The sequence below is a fragment of the Lissotriton helveticus genome, chromosome 3_2 (assembly GCF_964261635.1).
Source record: "Lissotriton helveticus chromosome 3_2, aLisHel1.1, whole genome shotgun sequence".
NCBI classification, from domain to species: Eukaryota; Metazoa; Chordata; class Amphibia; order Caudata; family Salamandridae; genus Lissotriton; species Lissotriton helveticus.
In genome coordinates, this window is record NC_136062.1 from 254,403,696 (window position 1) to 254,431,105 (window position 27,410).

The window sequence follows — 27,410 nt, forward strand, 5'->3', positions numbered from 1 at the left end:
TAGAAGGGGAGAAAGGGAAGAGCCCTGAGGGACACCACAAGTGACTTGGAGTTGAGTGGCCAAGAAATCCCCCAACCGAACCGCCTGGGTACGGTCCCTCAGGAAGGACGCTAGCCACACCAGGGCTGTTCAGCCCCAATAATTTGTGCTCTAAATCTGTATTTACCCCCAGCTCTCCTTTGATGCCAAAGATGTTTTTCATGGTTGTGGTATCAAAGATCTTAGAGTCCTGAGAAACCAGAAGAATGTCAAACCTTGGAATTTGTCTTGCAGTGAGATGCGAGCTGTATTAGATTTGGCCAATTACACCAACATAATTATCCATCCATCTGACAGGGGCTGGAATGTGGTTGTGATGGATTTTGAATTATACACCAAGGAAGCATATAAGAAATATGGAGATACCAAATGCTTTGAGAGGATCAGTAGAGAACGCTACAAATACACTGTTCTTATAGTCTGGGACCAACTGGGTAGTATCTTTACCTAAGGTCTAACTATCCAATATTACTGGTCTTCCACCTATTACCCAAAATCCACAAAGATCCCCCGAACCCACCGGGGAGATCTATTGTCTCCTCGTGGGGGAGCTTGCTGGAAAATGTTTCCAGATACCTTCATTTCTTTTTGAGGGACTTTGTCACTGTCCTTCCATCTTACTAACAGGATACCAAGGATTTCCTCAAAAAGACAGAGAGTATCGAATGGACAGAGGAAGACCTACTCATGACCCTTAACGTATGTTCTCTTTATACCAGTATAGATCACAAACAAGGTATTGAAACATGTAGACACTTCTTGAGGGCAAATCCCATACATCTTCTCTCACACACCAACATGCTGTTGGAGATGATATGTATTTGTCTTGAGAACAATGCACAAGTTACTTACCTTTGGTAACGATATATCTGTAAGAAACATTAGTAATGATAGATTCCTTACCTTAGAATTACCGCCAGGTGTCAGACCGGATCCGGAAGGTTTTTTCGTCAGCAGTACCCCTGTGCCTCGGTAGGCAGCGTAGTGCGGCTCCGCGTGCATCGTTGGCGCCAGGATGACGTTGTCGGAGCTACTTAGACGCGCCCACGTGCACTGACGTCGGTTATGTACACGACTTTCCGCGCCAGGAACGCAGAGCCATGCAAGAAACTGACCACTGGTGCCATGAAACTAGGGCCCTGAAAGGGATGACCCTAACCCTAGGAATCAGTTCGCAAAACGGGGAGGATGGGTGGGGCGGTAAGGAATCTATCACTACTAATGTTTCTTACAGATATATCGTTACCAAAGGTAAGTAACTTGTGCATCTGAAACACAACACGTAGTGATAGATTCCTTACCCAAGAGTAGATACCCCAGGAATACCAACCCCGGTGGTGGGTCTGTGAACCAAGAACACACCAGAAAGTCCTGGAGAACAGAACGGCCAAAGAAGCCGTCTCTTTGGACTTGGTTGTCCTGGCAGTAGTGCTTGGTAAATGTGTGCAGCGAGGCCCATGTAGCTGCCTGACAGATGTCATGCAAGGGAACGCTGCGTCCCAAGGCAGTAGTGGCTGCTGTCGCCCTGGTAGAATGGGCTCGCGCCCCATCGGAGGCTTTTTTTTAGCCAAGGAGTAACAAGCCTTTATGCACAGAACGACCCACCAAGAGATGGTCCGCTTGTGCACAGCCCGACCTTTCTTGGCGCCCACGTAGCCAACAAAGAGCTGATCATCCACCCAGAACTGTTGTGTGCGGTCCAGATAGAAAGAGAGCGCACGTTTTGGGTCCAGACGGTGGAGTCTCTCTTCCTCTTTTGTAGGATGCGGAGGTGGAAAGAGATGGTCTGCCCGATGTGAAAGGCAGTGACAACCTTTGGCAGAAAAGAAGGACGAGTCCTCAGAACAACTTTGTATGGATGGACAGAGAGAAAAGGAGGCTTAGAAGAGAGAGCCTGGAGCTCACTCACCCTTCTGGCAAAGGTGATGGCAAACCAGGAAACCAGTCTTAAGAGTGAGGAGACGAAGAGGACAATTGTGAAGTGGCAGAAAGGTAAGAACAAGGTTCAAGTATCACTAAGGCAGCACGAAAGGGACAGGAGGAAACATGTGCGTGATGCCTTTCAAGAACCTATTCACAATGGGGGACTTGAAAAGGGAAGGCTGATCTGGATGCCTTAGAAAGGCGGAAATGTCAGAGAGATAGCCTTTGATAGTGCCCAGAGCAGAGCCCTGCTGGGCCAAAGAGAGAAGAAAAAGAAGAACCTCTGAAAGAGGGGCGGAAAGGAATCCACAGCCTTTGCTGTGCACCATGCCACAAACGTATTCCACCTACAGGCATATAGCGTCTTAGTGGAGGGACGCCTGGCTGCCAAGAGAACATGATAGACTTCAGGAGGCAGGTTGAATGACTTCAACTGCCGCCGCTCAATCTCCACACAAAGAGGTGGAGACTGGACAGGTTTGGGCGGAGAACCGCCCCCTGCTGTTGTGACAGAAGATCCTCCCAAAGAGGCAGACGAATCGGGGGATCGATGCTCATACCGAGTAGCTCGAGATACCATACTCTTCAACCCCAGTCCGGAGCCACAAGGATGACTTGGGCCCGGTCGCACCTGATCTTCTTCAGCACTCTGGGCAGAAGTGGTATAGGCGGAAAGGCGTACAACAGACCGCAACTCCACTCGCAACGAAAAGCGTTGTCAAGCGAGTGTCGCCTTTGAAATTCCAACGAGCAGAAGTGATGACATTGCGCGTTCTCTTTGGTGGTGAACAGATCTAACCAAGGCTCTCCCCATTGCTGAAAGAGACCTTGTGCCACATCAGAGTTCAGGCACCATTCGTGATCCATCATGCACCAGTGGCTGAGTTAGTCTGCCCTGGCGTTTAAGAAAACTGTCAGGTGTTGAACCACCAGGGACATGTCCTGATGTTCCAGCCAAGCCCAAAGGCGCAAAGCCTCTTGGCACAGGATCCACGACCCCACCCGCCCTATTTATTGCAGCACCACATGGCGGTGGTGTTGTGGGTGAACACCTGCACTACCCTCCCCATGACAGAAGGAAGGAATGCTTTCAGTGCAAGCCTGATAGCCCGAAGCTCCAGCAGGTTAATGTGGACTCCGCCTGAGACCAGAGGCCTCTGACCTCTGCCTCCCCCATGTGGCCGCCCCATCCCAGAAGGGACGCGTCCGTCACCACTGTGTATTCCGGTTGGGGAAGGGAGAGGGATCTGCCATTGACCCAATCGCGATTTGTGAGCCACCACTGCAACTGTCTTGCAGTGCCCTCCGAGATCTGGACATGATCGGACAGGTTGCCTTGGTGCTGTTCCCACTGGAACTTCAGGTCCCACTGCAGAGCCCGCATATGCCATCTGGCATGATCCACTAGCAGGATGCAGGAGTCCATCAGACCCAGCAGGCGAAGCGTCATCCTGACCGAAACATGGGGCAGAGGCTGAAAGATCGGAATCATAGCCTGAATGTCCCGGACTCGCTGCTCGGCAGGATAAACCCAAAACTGCGCAGAGTGCAGAATCCCCCCAATGAAAAGGAGCTTTTGGGAGGGAATCAGGTGTGACTTTGGCACATTGATGGAGAACCCCAGCGAATGCAAGAGGTCGGCCCTAGTCTGGAGGTGGGAGACAACTGCCTGGGGTGAGCCCGCCTTCAACAACCAGTCGTCGAGATAGGGGAAGACTGAAACCCCTGATCTGCGCAGATGAGCTGCGACTACCGCCATCACTTTCGTGAACATCCGAGGGGCGCTGGTAAGGCCGAAGGGGAGCACGGGGAACTGAAAATGCTCGTGGCCTACCGTGAATTGCAGGTAGCATCTGTGGGCAGGCAGGACAGGGATATGAAAATAGGCGTCCTGCAAGTCCAATGCCACCATCCAGTCTTGCGTATCTAGGGCAGACAAGACCTGAGCAAGCATGAGCATCTTGAACTCCTCCTTCCGGAGGAAGCGATTGACTTTCCGAAGGTCTAAGATAGGATGCAGGCAATTGTCCTTCTTCGGGACCAGAAAGTAGTGGGAATAACAACCACAACCTACTTCTGGCGTCGGAACGCGCTCGATGGCCCCTTGGCCAAGAGGGCCGCAACTTCCTGCTGGAGAAGCTCCACGTGATCCCCTGACATGCGGTGGTACTGAGGTGGCATGGCTGGAGGGGGTGCCCCGAAGGGGAGGGTGTAGCCCCTTCGGACAATTTGCAGCCCCCACTTGTCCGAAGTGATGTTGAGCAGTAGTGGAGATGATGGCGTATTGGTCCACCCACTGGCGTCTGATGGGCCTGAAAGGTTGGACTAGGAGGGCTTGGAAGCAGATGCTGAAGGGGTGAAGGTGGACTGGCCCGCCCGCTGGCCCCCTGACCTGCCTCAACGGTTCCCACGTCTGCTGCCACGATGAGGTTGTTGCTGCTGTGGCCTGTGGCTCGTCGAACGCTGTGGGGCACCCCTTCCTTGGCCACAAAAGGCGCAAAAATCTGAAGGCGGAGGAGGCCGAGTGGCCGACAGGCCCAAGGACTTGGCCGTAGCCCGGAAGTCCTTGAAGCGCTCCAACGTACTGTCTGCCTTGTTGCCAAAAAGGCGAATGCCATTAAAGGGCATGTCCATCAAGGTGATCTGGACATCCCCTGAGAAGCCAGTAGTCCTCAACCAGGCATGGCGCCGAAGCGCCACCGTCGTGAAAATCGACCTACCTAGTGAGTCGGCGGTATCTAGCCCACAATTTATAGTGAACTTCGCTGCATCTCTCCCGGCTGCAATCGCCTGGGAAAGAACTGTGTGGGAAGTTGGGCAGCACCTGCGCAACCGTGTCCGACAGAAAGTGGGTATGACGGCCCAAGAGGCATGCGGTGTTCACTGACTGCAGCCCTAAGCTCGCAGATGAAAATAGTTTCTTACCAAACTGATCCAGCTTCTTGGATTCCCTATACGGAGGTGCGGTAGGGAATGCGCTCTGGGAAGCGGAGGCTTGGACAACCAAGCTGTCAGGGGTGGGGTGTTGGGTAAGGTGAGGGGGTCGCCCGGAGCCGGGCAATGGCGTCGGGCCACGTTCTTATCCACAGGAGCCCCTGTGTTGGGCCTGGACCAGGTGCCCAAAAGAACATCTGTAAGTGCTTCATTAAAACACAGCAAGGGCTCCGAAGAGGTAGCCGCCGGTTGGAGCACTTCTGTCAGGAGGTTAGTCCTGATGGCCACTGTAGGGAGTTCGAGGTGGAGATCCTTGGCTGCCCTACGCAACACCACTGCGTAACTGGCTCCCTCCTCCGTAGTTACGGTAGGAGGAGACAGCATGCCAGGGTCAGGTGAGGTGTCAAGACCACTGGCCTCTCCCAAATCCTCTGCCCAGGCTCAAAATAAGGAGGACAGATATAGGGCACAAAAGGGCCCATCGGCGTTGGTATCAGCGGCGGACGAATCTGGGAACGACGTCGTCCCAAGGAGCGGGCGACGTCGGAGGCGGTGCCGGGGAGTTCGACACCGGTGGAGGTGTCACGAGGTCAACTGGCGTCGAACGGGGTCCGATCATGGACCCATGAGGGACCTGCGGCGCCGGAGCTGCCGGAGATGGTAAAGCAGACCCCCCCGCAGCGGCGGGGCCAGACGACCCAAAGAGTCTGGCCATGGCAGCAAGAAACTGTTGCACCTGTAAGGCCTCACCCTTGTACCCGGAAAGGGGGGGTAGACTGGAGGCGATGTCGCAGGCTCTGGCAGAGCCGCAGGGATTTGGCACCGCCCGCACCCTCAGCCGTGTCACGCTATAGGCGAGGGGAAGTCGAAAAGCAACGATGCTTCTTCGACTTCTTCTTGGAATGCTTCGACTTACCTGACCCCAAGTGCGAAGACTTAGATCCAGAAGAATGGTGATGACGGCTCCGCGACGGTCCCTTGACCTCCCCTGGGAGTGGGAGTCGACCGCCGGACTTCAAGCAACTTTCGGGACTGCTCCTGCAAAGTCTTCGGCGCCATGGCCCGGCAGTCGGGGCAAGACTTGGGGTCGTGGTCGTGCCCCGGGCAGGAGAGACACCCGCAGTGTGGGTCTGTCACCGACATCATGTGGTGACATTCTCCACAGTTCTTGATCCCGGGCATCCCTACCGACACCAGGAGTCGATCAACTTGAAAAGATGAGGTAAAAGACCTTGAAAAACAGTCAAAAAGTGACTGGGGGTACTAGCTCTTCCCGGATCTGCGCTTGCTGGCGTGGAAAAAGAAAGAACTGACGTCAGCGCACGCGGGCACGTCTAAGTAGCTCCGACGACATCATCCCGGCGCCAACGACGCACGTGGAGCAGCACTACGCCACCTACCGACGCACAAGGGTACTGCTGACGAAAAAACTTTCCGGATCCAGTCTGACGCCTGGGAGTAATTATAAGGTAAGGAATCTATCACTACGTGTTTCTTTCAGATATTTTTCTTTTTCACAGTGAACTGCACAGGCAGAAGAACGGTACTGCTATGGGTACCTGCTTCACTCCCAGCATCACGAAAATGTTCATGGGCTGGTGGGAGGAGCAGGTATCGTGTCAGTTGACAAGGGGGAGGACTTGGGTCACACTGTACTCTGGCTGAAATACACAGATGATTTGTTCATCATCTGGGAGGGTCCTGATAGATCTGCCCGGAATTTGTTTCCAAACTTATAAACACCAATCTGAACCTAGATTTCACCACGAACATCAGTAGGGAGAAAGTGGAATTCCTGGAAACAGTGGTTGAGTTAAGAATTGGTCCCTTGCTACGTGTCCTAAGCAGCTACCCAGAGACCATGAAATGGAATATCCCTTATGGGTAACTCCTTTGAACAAAGCGCAATTGCAGTAAGGAAACTGCCTACAGAGAGGAAGAACGTACCATGTGTGAGGTTCAGGAAGAGGGGGTATCCAAAGTGGGTCCTCAAAAAAACAAGGGAAACTATTAACACCCTGTCTAGAGATAATATCCTGTTTAATGATTCACCCAGACCTATACCCAATGATAATTCCTCTATCAGACAGAGTACCACCTTCAGTAATAAAATAGATTGTATATCCCATGTAGTAAAGAGGCATTGGGGAATATTAACAGCTGACCCCACTTTGGGCCACCTTTTACAGGATAAACCCAACTACACGTTCAAGAGAGGTAAGAACCTAAGGGTTCTACTTGTCAAAAAGGGGCATCACTGCCAGAGGCACAAAGATTTAGGTTCTAAAGGGGTTTCACCTGCGCAAAACTGCAAAGCCTATAAAAATATTTTCAGCAGGAAATTGTTCTGTGTATCATTTGGTATGGGGGGAAACTAGTAATCAGTTTCTGACCTGCATTCCTCACCTAACCATTTACATACTAGAGTGCCCTTACAAGAAACAGTTCATTGGTAGCACAATACATCCAGTGAAGAAAAGGATATTAGAGTGCATAATTGCAATTGAGAAGGATGATGACCATTACCTCATGGCTAGGGATTTTGCATAACACCATTACCAAGATAGGAATCTGTTTGTGTTTTTTGCCACTGAACACATTCCAGCTAGTTTTCGGGGACTGAACAGAGAACTCTAGTTAAGGCAAAGGAAATCCAGGTGGATTATTGATTTGGAGACTAAGATCCTGCTGGGTTTGAATACAAAGGAATAGCTGAATATCTACCTACAAGAAACTTGAATCCTTACTGACATGTTCAAGTGCATGGTCAGATTATCTATGTCTGTGTTGTAGATAGTTTGTAGAGTAGTAATAGAGTTTTAACCTTTTCTTCTTCTCTTTGTCTTTTTCTCTTAATGTTCTAGGAGGAAAGGAAGGGGATCTTGGCTGAGATGTGGTAGTGCCCATCTGGGCAGGAGTCTCCTACCCTTTTCTCAGGCCACAGAGGTGGTGTAATACAGATAAGAAAAAATGTTGTTTATCTTTTCCTTTCTTTTTTTAAACGATTTTGCACACATACCCCACTTTGATTGTATGTTATTTTAACTTTTGAGAGGAAGCTGTTGGAGGCGATATAATGCTTACCCCATGAGAGATGTATTTGCCAAGCCCTAGGGCTGGCACAGTTTCGGTCTGTACTCTCACAGCTAAGTCCTGTAAAAGTTTCCCACTTGGGCTTTATGTCTGTTTTTTTACACTCCATTAGTTGGTTCCCTTGCACAAGACTGCCCACTTAGGCAATATTTCTGGGCTTAATTTTTTTGCATGATGCATTGGCTTCATGGGAGCATGGATTCAGGGGAGTAATACCTCATAGGGACTTGGGATTTACAATGTTCAAAAAGTGCATTTGCATATTACTTTTTTATATATATATTTTTGTTTCATGACCTAGTACTGTGCAAGGCTGACACACTGCTTTTGAGCTGGAGATTTGTCTTTACTTTCCTTTGTATCAGTTGACACTTTGCTTCAGAGATCTTGGAACGCTGCCTAACATGTATTGTAACTATGTCTGCCCTTTGCAGTTATAGGTGGGGAGGTACCTTTCCTAAGAACCATAGCATCAACCTCTTTTTTTCATCTCTGCTGTATGTGATGATTTATTATGTGCGGCATTAAGTTTCCAAATGTATGGAAGTTTTATGATCTGGGCTACATTATTTGTATATTGAGTACATTTTCAAATACTTAATGCCACTCCAAGATGGCTCACATGTAACTTTTGAATTTTTGTTTGATGTTTGCCCTTGTCCCTCTTATGTTTTTCACTATATGGGTGTTTCATACTGTCTTTGTATTCCCACAGGTCGATTGACAGTGGATCCGCTTGAACCTCACAGTGAATCGCTGATGGGTTTTGTATTTACCTATTATGAGTGCGCTTGTTCAGCAGAAGAAATTCTCACAGATCCTGCCAAATGGAAATACACCTCTTCTGAGGGTTTAAAAGGCAGAAGCATGTGTACCTACTCCGAGTGACACACTTGAGCAGGGTTATTCAACCTCTGCATTGTTCTTTTAACCCTGACCCAGGCTTGCATGAATAAAGTTGTACGCTTGTCCTGGAGTCAGTTTTAATCACATAACACTTTTCCCATTCTCTGCGTATCTCACCAGCCTTTAGTTCACCACAGGGTTTCTACCACTCTCTGATAAACATTGGAAGAGTGCCTCCTTATCATTAAGGGAGTTGTAGCCTGCATAGTGATAAGCTGTCATGGTGTCCAGAGATTCCCAATGAAAAAGCATGCCACCTCTGGTGGGTGTGGGAATTCCTCTTTAAAAAGGAATATCCCTGTTCAGCTACATTATATTGTTTCTTTACCTCTCATTTTCAGCTACGGTATATTGTTTCTTTACCTCTCAAAGACCCAGGTGTTTTTCTGAGTGATAGTGACTATAATTGGAAGTAAACACATGCAGGTCTATAAATCTCCCCTGGCCCTCCTTTGTTCTGACCAGTTCTGTAGGAGCCTCCTCACACATGTACTTAAAGAAAGCCCAGCATTTGATATACCAATTGTCTGTCACCACAGCGTGGGGGCTGCTAGACCAGTACCAGAGACAAGACTGAGAGACATTATCGCAAAAGTGGGCTCCTCCCAGATGAAAGACAGAACAATGCAGGAAGCCAGGAAAGACCGAACTACCTACCTGGACCTAAACATGGATTTGGACTAGGATCTCTCCCAGGCTACTTTAAACATTATGAGTTGGTAAGTTTCAACCCAACTGACAGTGGAGATGCGCAGATGACAAATTTGATAAAGATGGATATTCCGTTTGCCCTCTTGTCTCAGCTGGACTCGAAAACCTGCGTGGTACGCACCCTGTCGGAGGCATGGGACATCATGTGCTCATCCATGGACCGTCTGCAATCTCCGGCAAAGGAGGAGGACAATCCGATGGAAGCCAAAAGGTAAATGGCAGAAACCTAAACAGCCACGCGGGATTAATCAGAAGTAAGAAGGCCCCATGGACTCAGCGAACTAGCAGTAACTATAGTGTTAGACTACACCATGGATGACTTCATTGGGATAGCCTCGAAATGCTCAACTCCTCTGGAGACATTTCTACTGCTCTAGGGGGTCCGGAGCAGATGCTAGCAGGTTACAAAGCAACTTATCACTGCAAAAGGGGTGTATCTGATCCCTCCACTTAGAAGGGGAAGTTATCTGGACGAGGGTATTGGGGTGGCGGGATGTACGGGAACAAGCTGCGAACGATCATGGGTCATAGTGAGGGGAGCTAGAGGCACAGTAGGCATTACCTTGTAGATAAGGATGCTCACACTGTAAGGCAGGTTCAGAATACATTTGAGCACTGTTAGATCCACTCACACTACTAGGCACATGGTCAAAGTTGTTTCTTGTAACATAAGCACCATAAAGTCTGGAGGAAGGTGAGGAAATTATACCCATATATTCTGTGCTTACAGAAAGCGCACTTGAAATCCACCCACTTGAAGAGACATAAGCTCTACCCTACACAACACTTTGCAGTAGCTGCTGAAAAGAAAGGGGGTGTAATGATTGGGCTCCATAAAGACTTTCAACTTGAGCCAAACAGAGTGGTAAGAGATACTAAAAAGTGCTGCTATATTTACTTAGCGGGGGAAAAAAAGGGACTCTCCCAAGGCATCCTTAATTTATACATCCCAATCAGGGACAGGAACAATTCCTGGCCCACTTGTTGACCTTGAGATTGGGACCTGCCTAGCTTGCTGTGGGTGGGAGACTTCAATCTGGCCCCATACGCCCTGGATAGACACACACACAAAACCGCAATCTCCATAGTACATATCACTAACTTTGTTGCAGGAGATAAAGGTGATAGGCTTGACAAAACTATGGCACAGCAAGCACCCTGATGACAATGAATTCACATTCTTCTCCCACAGTCACAGATCCTATTCATGTATTGACCTGATGTATGGTACTCCAGATGTATTGAAGGACACCCACTCTGTTACCCACAGTACGATAGCCATGTCTGACCATACTTTAATTAGCTGGGAGGGTAGGAGAAGATTGAACCACAAAGGCGGACCAGACTGGAGATTAGACATTACTTTACTTAAGAACAGACCAGTGAAACAAGAGCTTAGTGCAGCGATTTGCCAGACTGTTAAGATAAAGAACTCTAACAAGACATCCCCAAACACAGTATGGGATGCTTTTAATGTAGTTATTTGTTGCCAAGAACCGCTGAAAGAGTACATTTGCGCTGTTCTGCAATACTATCTAGAGCCTCCCTAGAGACTGACCTGAATGTAGCATCAGAGCAGCATCAATACACTGGTTCCATGAAAAATCTACGGGAAGCCGTCTCCCAGAAAGGGCAGATTGCTCTACTGGCCACCAAAAAATCTGAAAAGCACTGTTCTTACAATAACAATTATTATAAGCAAGCTAATACAATGGGGTAACTTCTTGCTCGATGGTTAAGGACCGAAACAACCTATAAACAGATACCTACAATACACTGTGAGGGGCAGTGGGTCTGCATCAGAATACAGATAAGATCAAGGCCTTTCAAGACTATTTTTCATCCCTATGTCAGGGTATTGCATGAAGTTGGGCCTTCATGTCAGCAGCTCTCCAGCAGGTCTTCAGCAGGGCTAATAGGAACAAGTGGAGGAACTTATTACAGAGGTGGAGGTTACCGAAGCTATCTGGGAATTAAATCCTGATAAATCTCTGGGATCGGCTGGATTAACAAATCTCTTCTACCCGCACTTTAAAACTGTACTGATCCTACATTTAGTCGAGCCATTTAACTTATTTCTACAATCCCATACTGTTACCCCATCACTGTCAGAGGCAAATATTATCCTTATACACAAACAGGGGAAGCTACCTGATAGGTGTGGAGTTTATCGCCCGATTGCACTTCTAAACACTGGTGTCAATAGACTACCATCACATATGTCATTCCTCGGGGAACAGGATCAGTCAGTTTTCTCCCATAGAGACAGGCAGCAGATAATATTATGAGGAAACTTAATTTAATAGAAAGTTGTAGAGGGTTCTCCATGCGATCTTGAGAAAACAGTTGATAGGGTTGATTGAAGTTTCCTCTTTAGAATGTACAAAGCAATAGGCCTGAGCCCTCAGATATGGCTGGCCACTACCTACACACACGCTATGGTGTGGGTGCTGGTTAACGAAGAGAAATCAGGAAGTATCTCACTTCATAGAGGCACACACCTGGGCCGCCCGCTCTCCCCCTTCCTGTTCACCTTGACGGTTGAATTTCTTGCGTTGCTTGTTCACCGACAGTGAGGACGTATATTATCAACAACAATATCTCAATCGGATTCAGTAAAGGGGGCGAGTATTGAAAAATATGTACAAGACATTACACGCACGTGGAGAAAAGGAAGAGAGACTCTGGGTTTAGTTTTTAGAAAGTGCATGTAGCATCAAATAATTGAAGACACATTTTATACAAAAACAGTTAAAGCAGCACTGTAGGCATAAAATGCGATGGTAACCCAAGGGGGCTTAGTGCACTAAGTGATAGTGAAGCAAAGAGTGACGACGCAGGTGATAAGTGGGTGAATACAGCGAGGACACAATGTGACCCAAAAACACAATATATACAGAAAAGCAGTGGTTCGTCCTCAATCAATGAGCGAGGATGCAATGTGACAATGTGACCAAAAAACACAATATATACAGAAAAGCAATGGTTCGTCCTCAATCAATGAGTGATGTTTCTCTGTTTTTGGAACCAAGGTTGATGGTGCGCCATAAAGTCACGCTGTAGAAGGGTCGACGGCGTTTCGATCCTATTTATTTAGGATCTTCATCAGGACCGGGTTGCCAGTTGGGTAAATGCTGCATAGGAAGGAAAAGGGAAAATAAGGTCCGGAAGGAGGACTGATGACGCCGTTTGGCTGCGGGGTTCGCAGGGGTCGGCAGAGTGGAGGTGTCGTGGGCGCTTGAGCTTCCTACCAGGTACAGGCTGAAGTTCTGGGGAGCGGGGGAGTAAAAACAGTTTCAGGTACAGCTGGACATCGCAAGATATGTGGGGGGGAATGGAGGATGTGAGAAGGTGAGCTATAGTACCAGCAAGAGGAAACAATGATACTGCGGTGGCTCCAGGTGAATTGAGCTCCAATACGGGGGTCGTGGATTCACGGGGAGCTGTGGTCGGTGGGGAGGGAGCAGGCAAGCGACAAGAAAGGTGGGTGATTTAGACCGTGTAGAGTGCCGATAGGCGCTTGCGTTAGGTGGTGTGCGAACGCAAGCCAGTCATTGGAAAAGTATCCGCAGATAGGAACGGTCTGATGCCAGGGTACAAGATAAGCGGTAACCCGGGGAAAGTAGGAGGTAGAGGGACACTGTCGCCTGGAAGTTGATCATGACCGGGGGAGCTATGGGGTGGGCAGTAGAACGATACGTATTGAGGGTGCGCGGTGTGGACAACTTACAGCAGCCAGGTGTGGCAGGGGGTTGAGGTGATTCTCAAGGGCGTCCATGGCTGTGGGTATGATCTTCAAGGTTAGTGACGGCTCAACAGAGTCCGAAATCACGGTACCTGAGAAGCAGGTTGAAAATTGACGCGTGTCAAAGAAGGTGCGGCGTGGGCAGTAGAGCGATTTGTGTTAGGGGAGCGCGGTGTGGACAACAGCAGCCAGGAGTGGCAAGGGGTTGAGGTGGTTCTCAAGGGCGCCCACGGTTGTGGGTATGATCTTCAAGGTTCCGTGAGTCATTAGTGATGGCTCGACGGAGTCTGTAATCACGGTACCTAGAAAGCGGGAAATTGATCCGTGTCAAAGAAGGTGCGGCGTTGGATGCGGGGAGGAAAAGGGTGAGAGGGGTACACGGAAGAAAAGCAAACTCACAGGAGAGGTGAAGCGTGGGTCCAGAAACGGAGCCCCGATCTGGCCCAGGGGGTATGTCTTCACTGCAACCGATGTTCAATACTCGCCCCCTTTACTGAATCCGATTGAGATATTGTTGTTGATAATGTACACCCAGATCTCAATTCGGTCTATGGGTTATACTCCTGTCGCCTTATCCTACTTTGTGTGAGGACAGCATAAAAGTCACCTATTTGCAGACGATATCCAGCTTACAGTGACCTTCTTAGATTTTTTCCTAAAATCAAGAAATCTTGGAGACCTTCAACAGAGTCTCAGGATTCAAAGCAATCTATGACAAATCTGAGATGCTTGGAACACGACTGGACCCCAAACTCAAATGAACACTCTCGGTCATGACTTCTTTCCACTGGTTGACCACCATAAAGTTGACATCTCTAGGTATATACATATCAACCTGCAATATAGCCAACTATTTGCTGCAAACTACCCCTACATGCTTAGTGTAATTAAAACAGATTTTGCCAAGTGGAGGAATCTCTAAGTATCCTCGCTGGGCATAGAAGGGGTGATTACTCCCTAGGGTACTTTATACAATCGAGGCCCTTCCTGTGAAACTGCCTGAGAAAGATATTCACGCTATTGACCAACTTATTGAGGCAGTACATCTGGCAAAAGTGTATAGGAAGGTGCTACGCGCCTCTGGAAATTCAGGAGAGCTGGGTCTTCCCAACATTAAAAATACTAGCAGGCAGCCCAACTTAGAATCCTATTTGAGTAGTCAATTATAGAGACTGAATGCCACTGGATCCACAAGGGTGCGACGATGATGGTCTATGGGCAATCCCCTGGCTTCTTAGATTTGCAAAACCCCCAGACTGTTAATTAGACCGCCCATAGACAAATGGCATTCCCTCATGAGGAACCAACGCTTGACCATGCCCTCCACTCCCCTTACGCCATTGTTTGGCATCCTAGACTTCTATCCAGGCATCCTGGAACAAACCAAAACAGAATGATCATATATGAAGAAATGAGCTATATCACTGGGGGTCCCGATAGCTCCCTCTTGCTGGGAAAAACTGTTGAACGACACCGTTGCACTGATTAAGAGTATAGAAAACTGGGAACTGATGTATAAGATAATGATGCACTGGCACAGAATGCCAGCCCAACTGCAGCAGATATCTATTTCAGCAGAAGCTACATGTTGGAGGGGATTCCAACAAGTGCGAGACATCATACATGTCTGGTAGTCCTGCCCAATGCTACCAATGTTTTGGAAACAGATCCTCAGTCATAGTCAGGGAGGTCGTTGGATACCCGATGAGGCTGTACCCAGGCGAGATAATCTCTGGCTTCAGATCATCTGACATAAGAGGACAGTAGACTCATAGCGTATATGCTATTGGCAGCTAGACAGCTGATAGTGCTGAAAGGGAAGTCTACGACTGTACAAACGGAAATGTTTGGAAGCTGCCGGCCATTGAGAAACTGGTGTGGTTATTGCTCGAGATGGATAAATTCAATAGCCAGTGGCAACAGCCAGTGGATTATCTGTTGGACAAAGGGATGTTGCTTAGTTTTCCCAGGTCCTTGAGATCCCTATGTATGGTTCCCTAAGGCGAAGGATATACAAACTGTTACCTGTCACCTAACTCATGCACTTGGTGAACGGTGTATAACTAAAAAAAGTCTACCTTATTTGCTTACACTTGCTGGTGGGGGTGGTTATTTTTTAACTATTTGGGAAATGCTGTCCAAAATGTTGAGAAATAACATTGTATGGGGAGGTCCTTCCTCTCCTGTTAGTATGTTTGAAAGATAAACCTATTAAAATATCGATGGATAAAATATATTCAATCAATAACTTAATCAGAATTTGTAGAGGGCGGCTGCATCACCCATGAGGGTCTCGAGGCGCCGGGAGAACGCGCTGCCTGTTCTCATATTGGTTGAACATCCAGGGCTTGAGGTCCTTCCTGAACTGGTGGAGCGATGGTGAGGTTCTGAGGTGCAGGGTGAGGTTGTACAAGGTCATGTAATATTTTTTTTATACACTTAATTAAAAAAAGTTCCATTGCACTATGTTTTTTATTTTTATCATTGTGTGGAAGAAAACCTTAAATCATTACCTAATTAAGCATTTATATTGCAGGTGGCTACAAAGGGCACAATTTCACGTGTGATTACGATAAGAGCAATTATAGAAATAAGATGGAAAATAAATCACCATCTAACTGCCAACCCAGAGTACGGGCAAAAAAACAACAACAGTATTTCTAGTTAGTAATAACAATAAATCATGTATGAAAGTACACTAAACCAGCTGTGTCACTGAAAAGAGAGGATCTATTTTTAGTTGGCTGTAAATAATGTGTGGAGGCTTTGTCCCATCACACAAAGGGAAGGCAGCCAATGTGTGACTTAACATTGCCCCATGGTGTATGCTGTGGAGGGCGGAAGGAAAATGTGAATGACAATTTAAGAAACCAACGGATGAATTCCCCTGATCTAAAGCCCTTCTATGTATATCTGCTTTTATGATTTTAAATGCCTAAAATCGAATAAAGCTCGTTTTGATTTGATTTGAATGTATATTTGCTAAGTATACATTTTGTGGCAGACTCATAGTCTAGTCAAATAATTAGTTGCTCTTGATGGACAAAGGTATATAAGATATGCTTTCTTAATGTTATTTTTGTATTTTAGCTTTAAAGACAAGTGTTTGTTTTTGTCTGCACTTCACGTTTTAGGTTGGACGGTGTTTTAGTTCCTGTATTCTTTTTCGGACAAGCCTTTGAGACAGCTTAACCATAGTCCTTTTTCCTTTGTTCCATCTTTCTCTAGGTCATTATTTCAGTCTTTTTTATCTTTCTTTCCTGTTTCTCGCTCCATTCTTACTTCTGTCCTTCCATCATCTCACCCTCCTCACCCCACTGCTACATCATAGTTTCCTTTTCAGTAGTATTTTTATGCTTCTGTTTGGAGACCAGAACAAAAGCAATAGGGGTATACCTAAATGACCCTTATATACCTGGGCATTAAATGTAATTATGAGAAAGACAGGTGGTATAAAGGAATAAATACAAAGCAGTTATTCGATAGGGTACATTTCATTTACCCTCACCGCATTTATTATTCACAATGAATATATCAAACAAAGTTATATCCTACATGGAGAATGGCACCTAATCAATGAAAAACAAAAGATGACATATATCATACAATTCTGTACATGAACATGGACAACATGTAAATATCACAAAGTAACCCTACAAATAAATCTTTACTAGTGTCTTCCATACAATTCTGGACAGACCACGAGGAGGTAGTCCAAGTGACACACTTCAAAGTTAGTCAACTGATCCAATTTATTTTAGTGTGACACCCTATAATTTTGAAGCATCACTATAGTTCTATTGACTTCTCCTTATCAGTGTCGTCACTTTGAAGTGTGTCACTTGGACTACCTCCTAGTGGTCTGTCTAGAATTGTATGGAAGCCACTATTAAAGGTCAGATTTTAATTAGAGGAACGTGCAGACACAGTCAATGCTTTTGAATGTTAATACAATTATTAGTGGAATACCACAGATACAAACAATAGGATATTAAATAAGCACTATCAAACCGAGTTTTAGCATGTAGTATAATTTCTTATATTTAGTTATTGTTGTAGTGTTTTTTCTTTCAATAGGAAAGATATTCACAATAACAACGAACACTTGTTTAAACCCCCCATGGCTCGCAAGCCTGTGACTTTTTCTAGTGCAAAAAGAACAGATGATGGAGGGAATGCTGAACAAATCAAACATTCACCCTGAGTCACAGTTCTAGGTTAAATCCATCGTTGTTTGCTCATCACGCCATTGCAGTTTGGACCCAGCCAAATGCAGCTCAGTCTTGACCCTGCATGGGAACAGTCCAGCCCAAACTGCCAGGCCAGGTTCTCCCTGGACCGGAAACAAGCATCCTGGACCCGGTTTCGAGGTGTCTCCCCTTATCAGCCAGGCTTGCTTGAATCCAGTGGCATAGTGCGCATGGGACCCACGTCTGGGCATACCCTTCACACTTAGGGTGACAAATGCAAAAAGAACAGATGATGGACAGAATGCTGAACAAATCAAACATTCACTGCCAGTTACAGATCTGGGTTAAATCCATCGTTTTTTCTGCTCATGTCGCCATTTCAATTTGACCCAGCCATATGCAAATGAGTCGTGACCCTGCTCGCCTTGGGAACAGTCCAGCCTGAACTGCCAGGCCAGGTCCTCCCTGGATCAGAAACAAGCATCCTGGGACCGGTTTTGAAGTATCCTTTTGGAACTGAAGACCTCACACACCCAAATGGGTGCCATGTTTCATCATTGGGCACTGCTCCTCGATAGGCCAGTGTGGCAATGCCCACAAAATAAAGAATATGGTGCCAGCAGGATTAGGAGCTAACAGGAGCCACTGGAAAGAAAAAAAAGCATTTAGTACTGGGTTAGCACTGTTGAGGAAAGCACTAGTAACTACAGTCCAAAAGACAATGGGATTGGCCCAAGGAGAAATCAGTGGTCTGCCGGTGTACACACTAATTGCAGTAAACGTCAGGGGGAGTGACAGATGGGAAACAACAGTAGCGGCCATGCTGTTTTGCTGGGTATGGACGCGTGGCTAAGGATGACGTTAGAAAAGGGGCAATGTTACAAACGGTTTCAGATTGAAGCCATACAGTTTCACAAAATATACTCTTTTGTGCTGTACTGGATTTCTTGGCAATAAGCTCAAAATACAAACATATAAGTAGCTCTTGGGCCAACTAGTGTGGTAGCCATATTGGGGTTTGGAGGAGGCAGGGTGATTATAATAAAAGGTATCTGTAAGAACGGGGAGAGGCATCTCAAAATAGGAAGGTTCAATGTTGGGAACGATCAAGGTGTAATAATGGTTGGGTGTCTGGATATATTCAGGATTAAAAAAAATAGTTTAATTCTATTAATTTGCATGGCGGGCCGTAGTAATTGGTGAGTAAACCAAGTTTTGGGGCTAGGTTAGGAGAGGGAGGAGGACCTGATTATGAGGAGAGGAGAAGTAACTCATGGTGACAGTCGACAGGTCGTATTAATATGGAAAAAAGGAATATGTCCAAATGCCGGAGTGGTTTCCAATATGGAAAATTTTGAAGTATCAGTGGGGATACATAGTATTCTACAAAATTACTTACAGTATATAAGATGGTCCATGGTTAAGTAAGAGTTTGTAAAAATTTCATATATATTGCAATCTGGGTGTTTACAGTATTGCAACTTATAGAAATTATAAATCAAAGATCGTAAAGACAGACAGGTATACAAAGTGTTGATTAAGTTGCATATATTACTATAGTGTCTCTTTTCTGTCATGGTCTAATACTGTCTGTAGAGTGTGGGGCTGGTCCAGAGGTGTAGGTATGTGGTATGGGCCACAGAGTGGGGGAATATTGGAATGTGGAGAGTTCAATGGATCTGTGAATTTTTAGTAGTCTGATAGACAATAGTGCATCACTGCATCTTTGTTGAGTCCTGTTTTGGTTTGTGCCAAACCTCAAAATCAATTCACTTTCTCGCCTCCTCATTCTCAGTTCCAAGTTTTCACCTCTTCAGTCAGGGGTGTAACGGAAGCCACCACTGCCCCCGTAGTGCGGGGGCCACCAGGGTTTCTTGTTTAGGAGGAGGCCACTCACATTCTACGCCATGCCATTGCATACCTTGCAGAAGGCATGCAAAGGCATGAAAAATAGTTAAAAACTCAGGAAGCCACTTTGCTTTCCCGAACAGGCCCCTGCAGCGTAGAAGTGGGGGAAACTGTTCAGGGGGCCCCCCAATGAGCCTAGGCCAATGAATGTCTGTGTGATCTTGGAGATGCCGGGGTCCCTCATCACATGCTGCAGGGAGGCCCCATCATTTTGCGTGTATTCACTATGGCTTGGTTTGTTCCTGTCCAAAGAAGGTAAAGTTTGAATTATATTGATAGTGTTGTTGGAAGTGTTCTGTCAATGGCAGACCTATTTCAGGTTTGTTAATATTCCAATAATGTTACTGGATCTGGATCCATTACAGTCTAATTGTACTGCCTACACAGATTGACTATCATCATGTTTTTGTTTCTATTCCTTTTGTCCCCATTCTATCTTCCTATTATTGTTTTTATATATACATGAAATTGTTGTTACTGTCCTGCCTTAGAAAAGTTCTAGGCCTACAAGCCAGAAGGAGTGAAATGTGTTGCTTGCTATAGTGAACATTTAACCAACTGAAAAAAAGAAATACTACAACAATAAAGGAGAAGACCAAATTATACTAAAAATCAGTTTGAATGTACTTACTGTAGCTCCTATAGTTTGTAACTGTGATATTCCACTAATAACTGTATTACCATACAAAATCATTGACTATGCCTGAACTTTCCTCTGGTTATACAGGGATCATTCCTGGCCTGCAGCCTAACCTCTCTTCAAATCCCCATCTATCCAATATGTAGTAAGCTCTAGTTGACTGCAGAGCCACGAAGGTTTTGATTTGTGTTTAATTTAGAGCTTAAATATGGCTGTATTTATTGTTAAATCAAGATTTTATACTACCTTACGGAGATTCTCTTTCACAGTTTATGCCATGGAAGTCAAAATCTTGCGCATTTTGCTTCATCTTCAATTTTCTCCTTATCCTGAGGAAAGAACAAGTCTGTCAGTCACTGTTGACATAAACGTTCAAGATTTTGTAACAGTTCTGACAGAACAATTCCTGAGAATCCTTTGCTTGGTAACAGATACAAGTAAGCCCTTTAATCCTTGCACATGAATGGCAACTACCTGTTTAATAATAAAGTAGTGACTAATGAGGTGCCCTTCTTTTGATAGCCAGGTGTAAATCCAATTTACTTAGCCTCTGGTAGATTAAAGTCCTGTCTCTTAATTAGTCCAGAAAAAGAGGAGATGTATACATTCTTGTGGTAGATCAGGCAAAGAGTAGATGATATGTTAGGTGCCAAATGTCAGATTTCCTTTTTAAGCTGCTTATTAATGTTATGCTATGTTATCAAAAGTACACTGCACAATGATCACATAAAAAGGGTATCCTACTACTAGCACTAGGATACTGCACTCCATGGAAAAAGAATAAAATATGCACAACAGAAGATCAAAACCAAGTAGATCTGCTGGAACATCCAGATTTTCAGTTTTTCATTGAACAAAAGAAAGCAGGATTCCATCTGAATGTGAGGGAGCAAAGCATTCCAGCATGGGAACAAATAAGGAAAGGCATGGTCACCATAGCCATTGCACGCGATATACAGGATAGATAGAAATGTAGCATTTGCCAGACATAGATTACACTGCTGTTGATAGAATTGAATCTTGCCCTCAAGATACCCGATGCCAGACCCATTCAATGTCTTATGGGCAAGACAGGGCATCTCGAATAGTACTGCCTTCTGAACTGGAATCCAGTGTAAGTCCTGCAGATGTTGGGGTATGTGGGCCTTTCTTGGAAGATTTATAATCAGCCTGGCTGCTGATTTCTGAAAGATTTGTAGTTGGGCCAGTGGGTCTACAGAGATATATCGGTAAAGTACATTCCGATAGTCTAATCTAGACATCTTGAGTAATCAAATATGTCAAAGCAGATTCATTGGCAACTGGTGACATTTGAAAGTGGTGAGGCGTAAAAGAGGGGCATAACTTTTGTAGCGAGCAAACCTAATGGACAAACATGGGGTCCCGGGTCGGTCCTCCTCCCACGAAAAAATTGAAAAAAAGATTGGCAAATGGTGCATTTTTAAGCGAATTAATTTAGTGAGAAAGCAAGGTTTATAAAGCAGCGGGAAAGTATAGTCTTGAAATATAAAACACATTCGAAATTGCCCCATATCTTATTGCATTAATATGCTCAACAGTTACTGGAATATGCAAATTGTACAGTGTGACAACTTTAGCCCTTTAAAGCATGTGCTTGCCTCGTGTCTTCCACTGCATGCGGCATCCCACTGGAAGGAAATGCTCTAACCAGGTTTTAGGAAGCGCACATAGCAGCTGGCAGCAATCAGTCATATTGAAATATGTGCAGAAAGGTCTTTTAGTGGCATGGCAATAGTGGTGCTCTCTAAAAGCCAAGCATTCGCGATCGGTCCACTTCATTGGGAAAAAGGCTGCAACTCCCCCAATTAGCAGGGTGTGTGGGACTTTCTTGGAAAGATGAACTGCAATGACAAAAGAAGGGTGGCTGCGCTCCACGCTGCCATTGTTTACAGGCTTTCTAAAAATGTAATTCACACAGCTGTCAGCGGTGCTTACCAAGCTGACCGGGGATCAAGGACTGTCCTGTCCATTTAAAGCCTTTATGAGCTCACCACAAAAAGGCAGTGCAGGCCCAGGTGCACGATGAGGTGACCAGGTGGTGACCCCTCTGCCACAGGGCAGTAACTGTTAGGCCCGATAGAGTCTCTGCTGGCTGATGGTCCAGTAAACAGTTAACATTGCATGGGCTTCTTCACTCCCTCCCACCCAGGGCTCGAGCAGTTCTCCCTCTTCTTTTGAAATGGGTTCTTCTAGTAATGGGGCCTTTGCCTTGTCCCCGACCAGAGACATTGTTCTGCATCAGTGAAAGACCAATTAGCAGAGCTCTCGGTGGGGGTCGACTATCATTTGCACTGCAATGAAGGCTGTGAGAGATTTCTCACCTCCAAGTCACATGTCCTTGCTGAAACCATTAGCTCTGGTGCTGACCGATGTTGGTACACACTACTCACGCCTATTTAGCAAACCTCTGTCGCTTTTGTGCGAATGCAGACATTTCACTTAAAAAAAGTCCTTAGTATCGTTTTTGTGGCTGGAGCGAATCACTCTAGGGTAATGAGTTGGAGAAGGAACCGCTTCTCATGTGCTATGCTGTCAAAGGCGAATTTTTAAAGTCACCAAGAGTCACTTGTTAGAACATATTTAAAGCCATCTAAATGGCTTGTTGTGTGGAAAGCACTATGGAGAATGGCCTCCCTCCAGTTTAGGATGATTTAATGGCAGTGAGACGACGTGCTCAGCATCATAGGTTAGTTTGTTCCCGTCCCTAGAGTGTGGTTAAACGAAACAACCTAGTACAGGGCAATATCCTTAAATGCTTGTTCGCGTTGCCAAGTTAGTCTATCGTACAGGCGGCAAGATTAGAATCGGCCAGATCGAAATGCACACTTAGCAGTGCTCATCACTCCTCCTCTCTGGTGCAGCTGCTGTCATCAGAATGGATGGCCAGCCCCTCCCGCAAAGTGGCAAAAGGATAATAAAATTGTTTTATTATCATTTTATTTTTCATGCTTACATTTGCTGGCTCGCAGCCAGTGGGTTGATGCTCCTCTGCCCTAACAGTGGAGCCACGCTGAGCAGATGGTTGTCATTCTGCCTATCGCCTGAGACATAGTTTATGATCAAGAATAACTGTCCAATTTCGTACTGTATGAGAGGTCATAGGCACAGCCCTCAGTTCCAAAGACCACAAATAATTTGACTATCTACCTGTCTGTGCCTTTCTCTCTTGCCAGAGTTGAGTATGAGGCAGTTGAAGTCATTCATGCCGCGACCACTGTCATGCATTTCTGAAAATTGGGTTAAAGATCAAAGACTTTATTAAGGATAGTAACTATAATTTGAGTTTCATATGTGTAGGAGATTGTCTCAATACCAGGTGAGAGGATTAATTTAGATGGGGGAAGCATATACATGCAGAGCCCTTAGACACCAAGCCTCCCTGGTTCAGCATCAATCTCAAATTGCATATAGCAGCCGCAAGGGCAGTTTCTGTGCTATGAAAACTTACTGAGTGGAATCTAAAATCAGAGTGATTCTTTACCAGTGTTTTGGAGCACACACACACTTATATAATAAAATTACAATTATAAAACACAAAATAGACTGTAATCAGTTGGGCTCTTGTTTTTCTCTTCTTTTAATATCATCAGATCCTCCAATCCTTTATGCCAACACGTTTCGCCGTGATAGAGATAAACCTACGGCTTCCTTAGGGCTGGAAGTAATACAAAGTGCGCAATTGTAATATCAATCTTAAGCGCATTACATTTATGCCATAGAGCCCACATTATTGACAACCCCGTGCAAAGGGCAATTCAAACCTACAGCGTGTGACACATTTCTACACAAGCCGAACACATGTTAAAATATCTTTTGCTCTCAGATGTAATCCAAATTTACATTCAATGCCAGTGCTTGCTCATGCTTTTCAACATTATGATCATTACTTCTTCCTGTCATTGACATACTATCTACATTTTTATGTTATCACATGCACATTCTGTCCATTCAGTTCAGAGTGGTTTTTTGACCAAACGTTTAAGTCTCCTAGCTATAACCAAAGTGTGTTTTATATCTATGTAACCCATGTGAAAATAACAACTGCATCTTTCGACACAAATACCTTAAGACTTCTTTAAATGTGCTCCTGTCAAGCCCCAAAAAAATATATAAAGTCTCCTATTATTCTTTGACGATACAAGGCAACGGTCTTTCATTGCATTTGATTTGATCATTAACTACCATATTTCAATCAATGACTCTTACCTCAGTAAAGGTAAATCTCCTCATCATGTCCTTTTTCTTCCATAAAAATTTATTTTATTCAGGGACGTAAAAGTATCCCAAATCTAAATACATATACGATGTTCTATTTAGTACACCATGTCACAATCTCTCACTCCCAGATTAAGTTAGTGAAATATCTCATGCCGCCCTTTCCTTACCTTCCAAAAGTTAAGTTTTCGCGTAACTTGATCCCAAGTCTGCTATATCCATATATCATCATCCAACTTCCGAGTGTATTCTCAAAAGCAGCTGGTGTGTAGCATTAATATCCTGAAACATGAACCCATGGAATACCATATTGTTTAAACTAACCTCGTAGGTTGATAAAATGCAGGCAACACGTTTTCAAACTAATCGAAAATATCCCTACTGTTTGTTTCTAACTCCACGTTTATCCAGTGATTAAAGCCGCCGCCTGACAACACTGACTATAAGTCCCTCCAAAATCTTGGCGGGAAGAGTAAATAAAGAAAAGCGGATTACCCTTCAATCGCCTAATATCGTATTCCTACGGAAAATAGAATAAAATGTGAGATCCTTCCATACCTTGACCGTTGTTCTCATCCACCGAGTACAAGCGAGGACAAACTGGCTTCCAGGTTTGCGGCAAAGTAGCGTGTGTTCGAAACTAAAAACGGACTCTTACAAATCTCGATTTCTCAGCGCCATCTTAGCAAGGTGTACCAATATCCTTGTAATGGCAATAAATATGTGTACAAATTACGAAAAACGATTCCGACCTCTTATCCATGATGAGGTATACTTTTTAAGCATTTAAACTATTAAGAGCACCATTTATTAATCAGTACTTATAACTATATTTAATTATAGGTCAAGCAGTAATATTCGTTCATTGCACGATCGCGATCGGCCTCATCTGTGAGTGTTTAATTATATATATCGATTGACCATTTCTTCACCCAGCAAGCCAACTCAAGATTTTCTTCGCTTGCCAGTCCTTATGAGAGACTAAAATGCAACTTCTACATCGACCATGCCTCGATTATGAATATAGAACCATATTTTAGTATATATTTCCAGAATTTAATATTGGTGATGCCCAATATTTCCCAAACTATTTAGGCATCCACATATTAGCCCAAAATATTAAGTATCCCATATATTGCATTAATTCGAGGGTGATTACAGTTTCATTTAAACCAGTGTTACATTAGTTCCAAAGTCAAGTCCTCATGATCAATCTGTATGGCTCCCAATATTGGGAGACATCAGGTGGGACCCAGGGATGATACTGGTGACTCTCGATGCTGTCTCCCTCTACACAAGCATCAGGAATGAACTAGGTTTGAAGGCATTACTTTTGGGAGACATCAGGTGGGACCCAGGGATGATATCGGTGACTCTCATGGAAAAGAGCAAAATCTTGTGTTTTGGAAGAAGCAAAACAAAGTTTTCTTGGTATCTGGGCACTGAGATGCTGGAAAAAGTGACAGAATATAGATATCTGGGGATGTGGTTCGCAAGTAGTCTCCATTGGCATACCCACCTTGATGCATTAAAAATGAGGGCTTCTGCATCAGTGAAGGGATAAAAAAGATTTAATAGTGTATACGGTGAGATGTCTGATAGACCGATGTTAAAGGCCTATCAAGCAATGGTCCCCCCACCATTTTTGTATGGCGCCATTTTTGTAAGTGGCAAAAATAGATGGGATAAAGAGGAGGGTAATATCCTTAAATGCTTGTTCGCGTTGCCAAGTTAGTCTATCGTACAGGCGGCAAGATTAGAATTGGGAACTACCGCATGGAGTATCATAGCCTGTATGTCTTTGTTACGTTTCTGGCAGCGGTTGGGTTTGGGTGAGGACCAAAAAATTACACAGTGGTGCAAAAATGAAATTGCAAACAGTGAACTGACCTGGGCTAAAGAGACTACAGCCTCAATTAAGTAAGCGTATGGGGTGTTAAACCTAAAGTGGAGCCCTCAGTATCTTGAACCCAGGTTAGATAAGAAAGATCTTAAGAACCTGGGCTTAGAAGTAGCTCAAACCCTTGATCAGGAGTATCTATCACGGAAAAGCTCAGTCTCCCATATGGCTATAGCATGGAAAAATGATCTACATTATCCCTATATCGACAGGTTACCTAGTTTCCAGCGTGAAGTGCTACGATTGAGAATTGGGATTAACCCGTGTTATATGAACAAAGGAGTAACAAACTTTATGATAAACAGCGATGGAAAATGCAGTTGCACTTTAGGTACTACCTGTGATATCTTACACATATTGTTGGACTGTTGGAGGATATTAGATATACGAAGAGAGATTTTAGGCCCGATTTTCAAAAACTATGATATTAAAAATAGGATGCAAGCTGTAAATCTCCTAGTGGGAATGATGAATTTAAGATATAGCCTGTGCCATTGGTAAATATCTAAATAAAGTTAAAAAGTTCCTTAAATGTAAACAGTATTTAGGAAATAGAGATCTTTTTAGCGATAGGGAGTATGAGGTATTTATGGATATAAGTATGGTGCAAATATATTTGAAGGTCGATGTGACCCAAGAAAGGACAGCTTGTTTTAAACGTAAAATTTTAAAGATATTTATTTCTTATTTTAAGGATATATGAACTATAAACTTAAGAAATGTACTGTATATTTTATTGTTTTAATTGTTCATTTTACTGTTTGAGATGCTGCTTAGTGTATACTTTTATGGTTGTAAAAAACCGAATAAAGTTATTATTGACTTGACTTGACTCTCTATGTAGTCCTCCTCTACACAAGTATCAGAAATGAACTAGGTTTGAAGGCATCTCTTTTTGTCTAAGAGACCAGCAAGCCACTAGGAACACACACAAATGATACTAGCCATGACAGAGTTGATACTGTTCAACAACTTCTTTTTAATCAAAGAAGATTGGTTTAAACTGACCCAAGATGTAGACATGGGCTCCAGACTTTCACCGGCCTATGCCAATATATTTATGGGTTGGCTAGAGGAGGTGTTTGTCTGAGGCCCAGGGCCGAGTCGATGGAATGAACAGATCCTATATTGGGGAAGGTTCATCGATGACTGCCTCATGATATGGACAGGAACAGAACCACTATT

The 27,410-nt window shown here is 44.9% G+C and overlaps 1 protein-coding gene across 2 annotated transcripts in view; it reads right to left on the reverse strand.

Moving 5' to 3' along the window:
• Positions 1 to 27,410, reverse strand: part of NRG4 (neuregulin 4) — a 252,899-nt gene that overhangs the window by 44,753 nt on the left and 180,736 nt on the right. For both annotated transcript variants that reach the window (XM_078684633.1, XM_078684634.1), the window contains exon 5: positions 20,336 to 20,418. In XM_078684633.1, the coding sequence (XP_078540759.1) occupies positions 20,337 to 20,418 (82 nt within the window). In that variant the 3' untranslated portion in view covers position 20,336. The remainder of the gene's footprint in view (positions 1 to 20,335; positions 20,419 to 27,410) is intronic.